The sequence below is a fragment of the Podarcis liolepis genome (genome assembly GCF_965112155.1).
Source record: "Podarcis liolepis genome assembly, chromosome: 4".
NCBI classification, from domain to species: Eukaryota; Metazoa; Chordata; class Lepidosauria; order Squamata; family Lacertidae; genus Podarcis; species Podarcis liolepis.
Genome location: NC_139558.1, coordinates 72,760,161 through 72,773,942, shown reverse-complemented (window position 1 = coordinate 72,773,942; position 13,782 = coordinate 72,760,161). Strand labels below are relative to the sequence as shown.

General features: G+C 40.2%; 1 protein-coding gene across 22 annotated transcripts in view; it reads right to left on the bottom strand.

Annotated features, from left to right (window-relative positions):
- ABI3BP (ABI family member 3 binding protein) overlaps positions 1-13,782 on the bottom strand; it is a 128,461-nt gene that overhangs the window by 46,255 nt on the left and 68,424 nt on the right. For 5 of the 22 annotated variants that reach the window (XM_083500750.1, XM_083500745.1, XM_083500756.1 and 2 more), the window contains 9 exons: positions 11,600-11,677; positions 11,097-11,171; positions 10,212-10,286; positions 8,402-8,476; positions 7,968-8,042; positions 6,698-6,772; positions 3,697-3,774; positions 1,707-1,775; positions 440-481 (listed from right to left, as the gene is read on the bottom strand). The exons of 2 other annotated variants lie outside the window; for them this stretch is intronic. In XM_083500750.1, coding sequence (XP_083356876.1) covers positions 440-481; positions 1,707-1,775; positions 3,697-3,774; positions 6,698-6,772; positions 7,968-8,042; positions 8,402-8,476; positions 10,212-10,286; positions 11,097-11,171; positions 11,600-11,677 — 642 coding nt within the window. The remainder of the gene's footprint in view (positions 1-439; positions 482-1,706; positions 1,776-3,696; positions 3,775-6,697; positions 6,773-7,967; positions 8,043-8,401; positions 8,477-10,211; positions 10,287-11,096; positions 11,172-11,599; positions 11,678-13,782) is intronic. 15 more of the 22 variants (XM_083500761.1, XM_083500747.1, XM_083500766.1 and 12 more) reach the window with 8 other exon arrangements.

Genomic DNA, 13,782 nt, shown 5'->3' with positions numbered 1-13,782 from the left:
ATGAAACAAAATCATGCTGTGGGAAAGAAGTGTACCAAGGCAGACAACACAAGAGACATTGGAAAGTTGCCATAATACATGTATAAGGTTGGTTAAAGTGATTCATATGATTCGTGGCCATTTCTGGAGCCTAGCTTAAAAAAGGAATGTGAATCACACACGAAAGACTTGACTGCAGTGTAATGTGGCTACTTCCAGCTGTTTTCAAAAGGTGACAGAATCACTGTGCGAGGAAAGAAAAAGTAATTCTGTGGGGTGGAAATGAAAATGGTTACAAATGTGCTAAGTGATCAACATACCTAGAGAAAGGGTGAATTTTAATGGGGGGGGGGGAAGAGAAGGATGGTGTTAGATGACCTTTCAGAAGGAGAAAATGCAAATGGTTTCTGAGAAAAGAAAGTGAACAAGACCAGTCAGTGCACGAGGAAAACACCATTACCTACTATTGGAAGTTCATTGCTAAATGTAATAGGCTCCGAAACTGCGCCAGAAAAAAAGGTAATGATTAAAATGAGGAAAACCTTTCAGAATGAATGTAACTATTGCATTACCCTATAAGCATAAGGCTATACGACTATTTTAAAGTCAGAGTTTGATACAAAATCTTAGAATCAAGCAAGTTAACAGTGGAAAACATACACGCAAGAAAATATTACTGAAGATCCACAATCTGGAAGTACATTTCTGCCTCTTAATCTTTAGGTCAGGGGTGGCTAATCTGTGGCTCATGTATGGTCAACCAAGAGATTTCTGTTAGGGTCTAATAATTCTGTGGTGTTTTGTTTACAATTTTAAAAAAATATATGGGGGGAAAGTGGTTTCCCATCTTCGTCATTCCCACCTTGCTATGCAGGATGTGGAAGGTTGTCCATGGGTCAAAGTGCCCTTCATCCTGAAAACAGTTAACCACTCCTGCTTCACTTGCTTCTGTAAGGACTACCCTATTTGTGAAGGCTTGGGGATAGGTGGATGGATGGATGTTGCTATTATTTCGGTTATCGTTCTGTTTTTGCAGTCATAGAATTTTAATGGATTATTTATTGTATTAGTTTTCAAAATACTTTTCTGACACTGGGAAAGGCGGACTAGAGCGATATTTTACATACAATCAAATGCCTTATGCAACCTCGTTTTGAAATGTACCTCTCTGAGAGGCAGTTATTCTATTTTTATTTGTAATTGATTTGCTCTGTTATTCAATCAGACCTCCCATTCACATTCTTCAAGAACGTCTGGAAATGTTAAAACAGTTGAATAGTCAAACTGTTAACCAGAGGCCATGTTTGTGATTGTTTCAGACCGTCAGCTCAGCAGGCAGGATCAATTGCTCACAACCTAACAATCCAAAGCAGTGGCATAGCGTGGGGGGTAAAGGGGGGGCCCGGCCGCACCGGGCGCAACATCTGGGGGTTAGGGTTAGGGGGCGCAAATTACTTGCCTTGCCCCGGGTGCTGACAACCCACGCTACGCTACTGATCCAAAGTGCCAAAATGCTGAGATCTAGATTGCTGGGAGTCTAGACAGGAAACAGTCTAGTGACCAATCAAGATGGCGCCTGCAGTATATTTGCAGTCATACCACCAGAGCCCTATTCAGGGACTATGCTTGAACAAGGAATGCCTACACGAGTAGCACCAACAAAATCTCTACCAGCAATGACATCACACAAGGTTTCATTAAGCCCATTTGTAAAAACACATAATTACCAGATTTAGTAAATGAGGGTTCTGGTGCTGTGGATGGTTTAAAAGGAAACTGATCTGCTTCAGTTACAGCTGGGGAAAAAACATCGGTAAATAATTCAAGCGCATGCCAACTCAAAGGATGTGTTTGTATCATATGGTTCAGATGACATTTATCTTAAAGATTGATGGTGCATTCCTTTGCATGTTTACTCAGAAGTAAAAATAAAAAAAATTCCTTCCAGTAGCACCTTAAAGACCAACTAAGTTAGTTCTTGGTATGAGCTTTCGTGTGCATGCACACTTCTTCAGATACCATGCACACGAAAGCTCATACCAAGAACTAACTTAGTTGGTCTTTAAGGTGCTACTGGAAGGAATTTTTTTATTTTGACTATGGCAGACCAACACGGCTACCTATCTGTACTCAGAAGTAAGTTTGCTGCCTTCAATGGGGCTTAGTCTCTTACTCGACATGTTCTTGTGATGCACCGAGCCAACATTCAATATCTCCTACCTTTCATCTCTCCAGAACTCTCAAGTGTACTCCACAAGGATGGAAGCACTCCTACTGTTCATGCTCGAAAGGAGACGTTTTTCTATATGAAGTCTGTCCTGTTATATCCAACATACAAACACCTTTTTTTTTTAGATGCATTGTTTCAGCTTTAATTTTTTGCTGAGCCACAGAAAAATGGTGCCTTTTACAAACTCTTTTCCCTGAGCAGGACTCCACCATTCAGAGGAACTACTCCCCTTGATTATCTGGTATGATTTATTTTAAAACATCGGAACTCAATATATTACAGAGTCTGCTTGTACCTTCTCAGGCGCATCATCTATTTAACCACGATTCCACAGAAATTTCTGAGCCAGTCTGGTTTGAATAACCAGTTGATTCAAACCATCAACATTCAAACCTAATTATGAAAGTTTATTTGATTCTGGAGGGTTTTATATGACGGTTTTGTGTCAGTTAAACATTTTAAACAAAAATATTCCTAAAAGATTCCTTATGGATTTAATGGTAAAACAAAAGGGCAATCAGACCAAGTGTATTTGCGCTATTTATTTTGAGATTAAAATTAATTTAATGTATAGAGTTTACAAATTTTCGCAGCTGGGTTACCAAATACTTTTGCTGGCAATGACTGTGGAAGTATGATAAAAGCTGACAGGCTGGAGGATTTGGCAGTTGGGAGGAAGACTGGAGCTGAGGGGATTCAGATGCTAACTAGATGTGTCTACGGTAATTCCTAGCAGTGAAACCAAGTTAAACTGTCAAGCTTTGCTTAATAGGATATGACATTCCACTCCAGTGCATTGGTTTGAATTATTCTATACTCAGCAGGAGTTCCTATGACATGCTTTAGTGCAAAGTGGGCCAAAAAATAAATAAATGTGTTGTTGTTTTGTGGGAAGGCAAAGTGTTGCAATAGATTCTGTCTCAAGTCTGAGATACTGATAGCACTATGGTACATCATATAGGAGCACTGGGTTTTGGTGTGGTTTTTTTTTTTTTTTTGTCAGCAGTCTATTGACCTGAGGAGTTGGCAGCTTTGCAGAAGAGACAGGCAGACGTATAGACCTGACTCTGTCAAAGCTATGCTCATGATCCCTGTTGCTCCAGTCTTGGTATGCCACAAATGTCTGCAATATGTGGCAACTGTAGCATCCATGTCATAGACTTGGTTTCTCATGTGTTAGTGGTCAAGAGTTTCACCCATGCAAGAAAAGGATCTTGAAGATTTTTGCAGAAAATACGGGGCTAGTAGGATAGGGTATGTTTCACATACTGTACATGGGAACTACTCTCCTAAAACAGCAGCAGCAGCAATGTCTAATGTGGATGTTATGGTAGACTAACCCTAAAATTTGAAAGGCTAGCAAAATTCTAAAGATGAAATTGTGGTAGAAAATGCACTTGTAGTAAATGAAAGGTTCCTTGTAGTAATGAGAAGAAATTAAAAGAACCAGCTGGATAGTGACAATTAGCTGAAGTAAAATATATTACCCATTGTTGCCCCTGGATGTCCGACAGTGTGAGAAATCTTAGTTGTGGTGGGAACTGGAAGCAATTTGCTGGTGGGAACTGGAAGCAATTTGCTGGTAACTGTTGGAGTAAAGGATAGTCTCTTAAAAAAGGAAAATCCGAGAGTTCAGGATTTTAGAATGTGTATTCAAATAATGTGCGGCATACTCTGTTTTAATGGCATTTTTGGACTGTCTACCTAATCATAAATATAATCAAGTAGTGTAGTATCACTGTTGGATTTAATTTGGGAGACCTTGATTAGAAAATGCATGGAGAGCATGGCTTTCAGAGGTTCAGAGGTAGCAAGTCTCTGAGTATCAGTTGCTGGATACGCAGCAGCAATAGGCTATTTACTGGGTTCACATCCTGCCAATGGGCTTCCCTTGAGCATCTGGCTGACTATTGTGGGAAACAGGATGTTGAACTAGGTAGACTTCAGTCTAATCTAGTAGGGCTCTTCTTATGTTCTTGTGGGATTGAATCCTTGCTCAGCTCTAATGTTAACTTAGTGGTCTTTGACAAATCCGTATTTCAGCCTATTTCACTCAAGGTTATTGTGCAGATAAAATAGTTTAGTCTGATGTATTTTGCCCTGAGAAACATAAATAATTTAAAGGCAAATATGATATTATACAAAATATCAAGTCCTCCTCCAAAGCGAGTTATTAGAAGATGGAAGCAGATTCATATTTGCTGTCATTTTACTAATTCAAAACATCTGAAGTGGCACCTATAGTTCTCTAAAACAGAGCAGGAAATTTTTAGTCCTCCCTCCAAACATTGTTGGATTGACCATTGGACATGTTGGCTTGAGCTGATGATATTCCAATGACATATGGAGGCCACAGATATCTCACCCCTGCTTCAGAGCATTCAGAAGATCATGTGGCTGAGTTATTCAAGCACAATGAAAAGCAGAAGGTAGTACTCTTTTAAAGTTGGAATAATACAGCCTGATCCAGTACCAGTACCAGTACAAGTGGAGAAAATGAGGCTTCTTCCAGTGGAATATCTTAAGGATAAGAGCAAAAGTCTACAATCCATGAAACCAAAATGTTTCATTACTTCCATAAGTTTTTAAAAGGGAAAGACAATGCCCAACTCTGCAGGTTGCTGCTTAACAAGAGGGAAAGGAATGTTGAGGCTAATTTAATAGAAATATGAACGAGTTATATTTAGCATACAGCATATATTATCCTCCTAAGAAAGTGAAAAATAATACATCAGTCGTCAACATCCATTCCAACACACACACACTGTCAACCTGGCACATTTAAGCCTCTCTGGTGCTAAGGCAAACAGTACACAAGGGAATTGTGTCACCAACAGGAAGTCCAACTGCTTTTGACTCCCCTGAGCTAATATTTCAGATTTGTATGTTTAGCTGAGTACACCGGAGAGTAGCTGACCTGTAGGGCAAGCTTTAGGATATAGATCAAGTAACACAAACCCCGTTCTACTTCTGACTCATAACTAAAAATAGATGCATGGTACTTATCCAAATGGAAAGCATCTCATCATTTTAATGGCCAGTTTCCCCTTTCAATCTTGGTGAAATTCTATGACTTTCCTTCAACTCTACAAAAGCATGAAGAAAATAAACAATATGGAAATTTCAGTTTACATTGAGAAAGGCACATCTGTTGCCTCTCATTTAAATCTCTGGATTAATCTTTATACATGGATGGAGAAGACCACATGTTGCACAGAGCACAGCTGTACTTCTTATTGACTGAAAGCTGATAGTATATATGAATGGAAAATATATTTCCAACTATATGTGCCTGTGTGTGTTTATCCTCTGTATTTAATTCAAAGTCCTTGGGCTGCACATGGCACCTTCCTATACTATGTGTTTTACTTTAAGCCTAGTAGAGGTTTTTAAAGTCCCTGCTTCTGCTTTCACATTGGAGACATACCTAGATTTTTGGGGGGGTGGGAGAAATGTATGGGCTTTTCTGGTCAAAGTACTGTGAGGGGGTGATTAAGTCATAGCTAAATGGGAAATTTCACCCAAAGAGCTTGGCTAGAGTGGGTCTAGCCATCACAGGTTGAAGAAATTGGTTATTGCAAATTAAAGTGCCAGATTTTGAGGAACATATTAAGATTGAATGGTTTAGTTGTGCTTTCTCAAAGCTGTAATATGAAAAATATCAAAATGTTAGTATGTATCACATAAGTCTGTTTAGTTCTGCAGAAATTCTCATGAACAGAGGTAGCATGAAAAATAAAAATATTTGCTTGGGTCTGAAATATCTACATAAGTAGGGGGCAGCTGACTGCTGAGTCACTGCTGCTTATCAGGAAAGAGAGGGACGAGGAGGCAGGGAGATCAGTGCTGGGCAAATGAACTGGCACAGCCAATACAGCTCTCCTGGTGGTACATTTGCACCACACAAATCTCCCTGCTGCCTCACCTTCCAATAAATAGCTGTAACTCAGCTGCTGGGAGGTCAGGCGAGCCCCAGCACCCACAGTACCATACTGCTTTGTATGGAATAGAAGCAGCATAGCACTTATTTCCAGTCAAAATATTCTTTCATTGAGTTTTCGTTGGTATTTTTCTTGAAACCTCTTTCAGAATTTTATCCCTATCATTATTTATTACTAGTAGTGACTGAGCTAGCAAATCAACCAACGTTAACTTAATTGTCAAACCTGAGCCAGATTTCAAACAAATTAGGTAATGGCAACTTAATTCACCCCGTTACAATATTTTAACTTACAAAACAACAGAACTATAAGCTTTGACATGACAGCAAAATCTAATTTGGTGTTTAGAAGCTGTTTTTAATCTCAGACTGTTACTTGCGATTACAAATGGAATTATATTGCATTACATGTTCTAAGATTATATAAGAATGAATGCACACGAACAACACATGTTCTGTTTTTGTGAACTGCATGTCCAAGTCCGTTAGAAGAAAGCTTGATCCATGCTGTGGAATAAAATAGTTATAGGAAAGTACATAGCAATTACCCGGTACAATCTTTGGCTCTTCCAGATGGGGAGGGATTTGGGGCTTGGAAACTGGGATTTTTGTTTTACTGGGAGCTGAAAGGAATAAAAATGAAAAGGTCATTTGTATGTGCCCTAAGAAAGCAGCACAGATAGCACTGGGAGCTTAAAATGAGGGGGAGTCCTTCACAACCAGTGTTGTGTGCTCACCTAAGTCCAAAACTACATAGGAGTATCCCAAACAAACAGTTACTGAGATACCAAGAACTGCATGGCATATACAACAGGCTTATGCTATCCCTGTGTGATTATTTTATTTTCAATCCTTCTCCCTTAAAAATAAAGCCGTATTACAAACTAGTCTGGGAGACTCAAAAGTAGTTTGCCAAACGTCATGGAGGGGTTGCTACTTGAGTTAAAAAAATTATTCTGTGCATATTTCGAAGCAAATCTTAGCAAGTCAGACAGGTAAGTCTGCACAGGGTTATAGGCATGGCCCCTTGGGCTCACAGAACTAGTCTCACCGTTTTTTGGAACTTGATCAATATATGAAGAAAATAACCTATTTCCCTGGGATGCCTGCAAACCGCTATGCATTTTTCTTTCAGCAGTTTCCTGTCCAACAAACAGCACAGATCACCTGTTTTTCAAAGATAAGGTCTGAATGCTAACCTTGACTTCCCCAGTTCTCCTCTATGATTGGGGGGTTGGGGGGTATTGTTTTGTTTTTTCCAGACCCCAGAGATAGTAAGCATCATAAAAAACCTGAAGCACCAATATTGTGTTTTGTGCTGCGTTCAAAGGTCCCACTCCACCCTGGCAGACTCCCAAATACTGAATGCATGCAGAGAACCAACACTGGGAAGTACTGTACCTGTGTACATTTGCATTTGCCAGATCCTACAGGAGATGCGTATACAAAAGTCTGCTTCACCATATTTTTTGCACCCATGTAGAATTGTTAGGACTAAACTGAAACATCCCTGACTTTGTCGCCCTCCTCGTGAGCTATGAAAAGTCGGACTGCCAGCCCAGGGGGTGGGCTGAAAAAGTCCATAGTACATTTCCCCTCTAATGTTCTAACTAGGCAGGTGAGTGGCACAGGAGAGGAAGGGGAAAGGAAAGAACTGACTCTGTTCTGTAGCTTTTGACAGTGTCTATTCGCAGTCCATTCCATGTGGCCCATATTTAATAGACCAACCATTTATAGAATAAATGGAGGCATATACAGAGTTATTTAACTATTACAATTATTCATCTTTCACTTCATGTAAACCTAATTAATTATTACCCTGTGTTGTTCTTGGCAATTCAGGGGTTTTATAAATTTTAAGTGTAGTGGCTTCCCATTGAGGTTCTTTTTCTGCTGATGAAAAAGAAAAGAGAGAGAGCAATAAATCATGCGGGAATTAGACAGTTATTCATAAAAGATGTTTAAAGTTAGATCTATTTCCCATTGCCCAGAATCAGTATATGATTACTTGCAATTAATATAAAAATAGGGTTCTTTCTGATTCCTGCATGGTTTTCTTATTATAACTGTTTTCACCGAAAGATTTTATGAATATGACTATATGAGGTAGCGCGCAAAGACTGAAGCCTACACAAAGTTGACCCAAAGGGTTTTGTATTTCCTCAAACCAACAACATAGCTTCTTTTGGACAGGCTAACTTTGAATTCAAACAACAACAATAATTACAATCCATGGCATGAATTGTTATTACCATGTTTAGATTCTGGTATTTTGGGATGGGCAGAAGGTTTAGGTGTAGAAGGAACCAATTCTGTTTCCGGCAGAGCTGAAAGACACAGGTTGTATTATAGATTTTTGCTTCTTACTGTCTTTTAAAATTTTCTTCCTAGGAAATTAGAATCAAATAAACTAAAGTGAAGATGAAACAGGATGTTTAAAAATTGTAAATTTGTTGCAAAAAAATATACCCCTTAAAGCCTCAGACAACAGCAAAATCATATTTGTCTATTCTTTCCCAGTAACTCACCAGATGACTTTAAGAAAGCCATTCTCCCTCATGCCCAGGTGATCTATCTATAGGAATAACAATATTCCAATATTCCTACCATACCAAGTTGTTATAAGGATTACAAATATAACGTATGTGAAGTGCTTTGAACTCTTTCAAGTGGCATCAATTACATATACTGTTAAATAATATTTTCATTACTCATGTAATGGTTGATTATGCTGATTATGTAATGCTAGAATTGATGCATAATTGACAAGGCTTGTGGTAGCTCTCACAAGAAATACGTGTGGAGAAAATTAGTAAAGCTGGTATAAAAGTGTAGTTCAAAACCATAATTTGATCCTTGTATTAACTAACTATGGTTTAGATAAACCAAGTTCCCTGACACAAAGGGAAACTGTAGTTTGTTCCAAACCACGGACAGAAGCAGCTTCTGGGGGGAGGGATGTAGCTGCAGCAGTAGCTTCCTAACAACAGCATAGCTGCTGCTTACTTGGAGGGGCAAGGAAGTGGAACAATGGGGCATGTGCTGATACACCAGTGGGAGAATTGGTATTGTAATGGGTATGAGTTACTCGTGCGTAAACTGGTGCCTTTCTTGATTAATTTGCCTTGTTAAAACTTTCTGACTGCACAGCCTCTCCTCATGGTGGCTGCCTCAGTCACTGGCAGAATCCGTCAGTGGGCGTTTCTTGAACCTCTTCCAACATAAAAGTTGTTTGACACCCAGTCTCCTCCTCCTCTCACTGCGCGGGAGTCTTCTGCGCAGGGAAGGCGTGGGTAGCGGAGGACCTGGGCTCTCCTCACTGATGTCCAGTGAAGAGTCCTGGAGCCCTCTCTCCGCTTCCCCCGTCTGCCTCCCTTTATCCCCGGTGTTGCGCTGATTGGCTTCCCCCTCTACTGAGCTGTTTCTCCCCCTGCTGCTGGGTCCTTCGCCAGCATAATCTGGGAGCCTCCCCTTCGCCTCTCGCTCCGATGTCAGTTCCCTGACAGGTATGGCTCCCCCACTGTATCTCTGCAGCTTGTGACTTCACAAGTGCTTTGCCCACAAGGAAAGCTATCTAAAAATCATCCAAATTCAAGTACTATAAATATTTTTTTTTAAATAAATGTTTTCTTTTTATGTGGATAAGCATTACTTTCCTTCAGAAAAGCAATTTGCTCAATTTGCCGTTGGCCTTTTAAAATAGTTGTCACACTTTTGCTGAAAACAGGAAATGGCTGCGTCTATAATTTCTAGGGGCAAATCTTCAAATAACAACAGCAAGCACATTTGCCCATACTGTTTCACAAATGCTCATTGTTAAATTGATCAAAGGGCAGATATTTCATTGGGCATCAGTTCAACGAGCAATTTCAATTAAGAGCAATAACGTTTTCAAATTTCAGGAATTAATGCTGTAGCTGTAAGCCAAATACTACATTTGAAAGTACACTCTGTTTTTATTATTTGCAGTGGTGAAAAATGGCAATAAAAAATATTTTCAGGGCTCTTCAGGGACTGAATTTTAATGCAAGTTCTACAACTTTTCCAGGAAATGAATGTTACCTGGAGCAGCTTTTAATCGTTCAGTAATTCTAGAAGTTTTAGGTGTATTCTGCTTCAAAGGTGGTTGATTAGTGGCTAGAAAAAGAAGAGAATTCAAACTGAACAGAAAAAGACAAATATAACTAAAAGTTACCAATCTTGAAGTGAAATATTTCCTATTTATTGATAAAACAAAAATGTTTAATGTGAAAATAGAAAGATTGGGTTGGGGGTGGGAACCTATCAAATTCAAAACAGAAGGTCCGTTATCACCAAATACACTAAACACATTTTAATAACGACTCATGTACAAAACTGGCAGCAACAGCCCCTATTTCAACAGAAAGATGGCAAAAGGGAAGAGGGCACACCCACAAACTCTTCTGAGCTTGATTGTATAAGCCCCAGTAATACAACATGGACTATTCAATGGAAAATAAACTCTTAATGCATGAGATCTGGAAAGCAAAAAAAGCTAGAAATAAATTTCAAATTAATCATCAATAGTTGCATACATTGATTTCATGTTCATAATCAATGTATCTAAAGCAAAAGTGCAAATTTCTTTGATTGTAATATAGATTTGTGAACAATCTGCATTTCATTACCAAACCCAGGTTCAATAGCTCTTGAGAAAAAAATAAACAGAAGAAATGTTTTTTGGTGTGAATCAAAATTTAGCACAGTACTCAGATTTATCACAGAAAAGTAGTAACTGATAGTAATTTAGCATGCAATCCTAATCATATCTATGCAGAAGTTACTCCTACTGAATTCAATGAGGCTTACCGCCAGGTACTGTAAGTAGGGATAGGATTGATGCTCTAGTAGCTGTTGCACAGCTGAACAGAGAAGAGTTTTAAAAAGGCCATCTGTAGCGTATACATAAAGTGAGTATTTAATTACCGGGGCTCACATGCCATCCTTCTGGAGTGGCAGAAGTCTTCCATTTAAAAGGAATAAATGGTGTTTCAGATGAAGCTGAAAAGAGCATCATGGTAACATTTAAAATCTTTCAAAATTTAAACAAACCGTTCATGCAACACTCTTGCAATGATGAACAGAATGGAATGGACTCGCAAGGCTGATGAAAGTGATGGAGTTGCATAACTCAGTGCTCCAGTGACAAGTGTCAATTTCCCTCAAAGACAGTTGTGCAAAGAGATGGGTAATAAGAATAAATGATAGGGAGCCCATGCAGCTTTCATAACTGAAATTAAAAATAAAAGGATGAACCATGTTTCTACAAAGGTTTGAAGACTTTGTAGAAGCTAGAAGTGTGATAAAAGGTGAGTATGGAAAGGATGGTGATGATTTTATTCTGAAAGAAATGGATTCACGTGGAATGAAAATGTTTCTGATGAAACATGACACACAGTATGACCATTCACGTTGAAAAAGAGCATTACCCTGTGGTGTCTTTGGCCAGTCAAGAGGCTTGGATGTTTTTGGTGTGAAAGATTCCAGGGTGGGTTCATTTGTTACTGCTGGAAGAAATGTTGACAAGTATAAGAAGAAAAGCCAGCTTGGTGGGGGGGAAAGTTTCTGCAGGAAGAAAGCTATTTTTCTGTAGGAAAAACCTGAAGGGTTTCCTTGACTATTGGCCATTGTTTTTAGTTTACCAGTTTAGTAGGTGTTACAGATGAAGTCATCTGTTTAAATCACACTGTATGAAAGATTTCCTTCTTCGTAGTGTATGTGGATTTGAACAAATGCTGAGTGGTCATCTGTTTAGTTCCTGCCCACCTGCCCACCTGTACTGTAATTGTTTTGGATTACATCTTGGTATCTGGATCAGTGCCACACAGAAAAACATAAGGTTTTATTAACGACTCAACTGAAGTGGCATTATCCAAGCAAAGTGGAATACCACAAGCAGCAACACTGTAATAAGCAACATAGTCTACTAAAAGTTACTGTGCAATGTAAACACGTAAACTCAGAAAATCTCATAGTTTGAGTGACTTGCTTCCAGGTGACTTGCTTCCAGCCTTAACCTAGCAGTGAGAACATATGGGGCACTTTGAAGTCCCATTCCGGTCAACTAAGGTGGTCACCTATATCAGCAGAAATCCCCTCTTCTACATGACATTACAGGCACAGAAACCCTGCTCTCTTTTGCATTTGGCCACACTGGTTTCAGTAGAAGAGACTTAAGACATAAGATTTAACTCTAAGACTATTTTATTTTCTGTTTTCTTTCCTATGTTTTTAACTTGTTCTATTTTATCTCGATAAGCTGCCTTGAGTCTCACTGGGAAAAAGATGAGATATAAATATACCAATATTTTTAATACAGTCATACCACGGAAGTCAAACAGAATCTGTTCCGGAAGTCTGTTTGACTTCCAAAGTGCAGCTTCCAATTGGTGGCAGGAAGCTCCTGCAGCCAATCAGAAGCCCCGTCAGATGTTCGGCTTCCGAAAGAACGTTAGAAAACCGGAACACTCACTTCCGGGTTTTGATCCTTCAGGAGCTGGAACATTCGACTTGCAAGGCGTTCGGGAGCTGAGATACGACTGCACTATTATTATCCACATCACATAAAAAGGTAAAGGTACCCCTGCCCGTACGGGCCAGTCGTGTCCAACTCTAGGGTTGTGCGCCCATCTCACTTAAGAGGCCGGGGGCCAGCGCTATCCGGAGACACTTCCAGGTCACATGGCCAGCGTGACGAAGCTGCTCTGGCGAGCCAGCACCAACACAGCACACGGAAACGCCGTTTACCTTCCCGCTATAAAGCGGTACCTATTTATCTACTTGCACTTAAGAGTGCTTTCGAACTGCTAGGTGGGCAGGAGCTGGGACTGAACGATGGGAGCTCACCCCGCCGCAGGGATTCGAACCGCCGACCATACGATCGGCAAGTCCTAGGCGCTGAGGTTTTACCCACAGCGCCACCCGAGTCCCATCCACATCACATAGGGAGCCTTACATATAGCCCAAAATAGGCAGGCCTTGAACCTCTAGGAATTTACAGCATACAACACACACTGGGAAAAACAGAAGGTGTATAAGGGAGAACAACAGGAAACTGTCCCAAAGCCATCAGGAAACCATCTGGATCCATCAACCTACTGGGGTTGACCATCTTAATCAGTCCCCCACCCCTGCAGAGGCTCTGAGTTCTAAACCCCACAAGGCAGTGGTTTGACCATGGCAACAGAACTATAGAGTCCCTCCACTCTAAGATCACCATTATACAATCAAACACAGAAAACCAGTCCAGAGTGTTCTCTGCAGCATGGGTAGGGCCAGAAATTACTTAGGACAGACCCATGGTTGTCATGGAGGACATGAAATCCTGAGCCATTTCGAGGGGAACCTCAGTGTGAATATTAAAGTCCTCCAGCACAATCAGCCATAGGGACTCCAACACCAAGCCTGAAAGCACGCTAGCTAGCTCAGGAAGGGAGATCAGTGGGGTGGGTGGTACACAAACAGAATCCTTAATCTGTCCTGGTTACCCATTTCAGATACACTCTTGAACCCAGCAGACTGCGGGAGAGGACACCTGGTCAGGGGGATGCAATCCTCTATGTGCAGGTGTAATTTGCCAGACCGTGAGGATGGCGTTATCTGGAATTGTAGT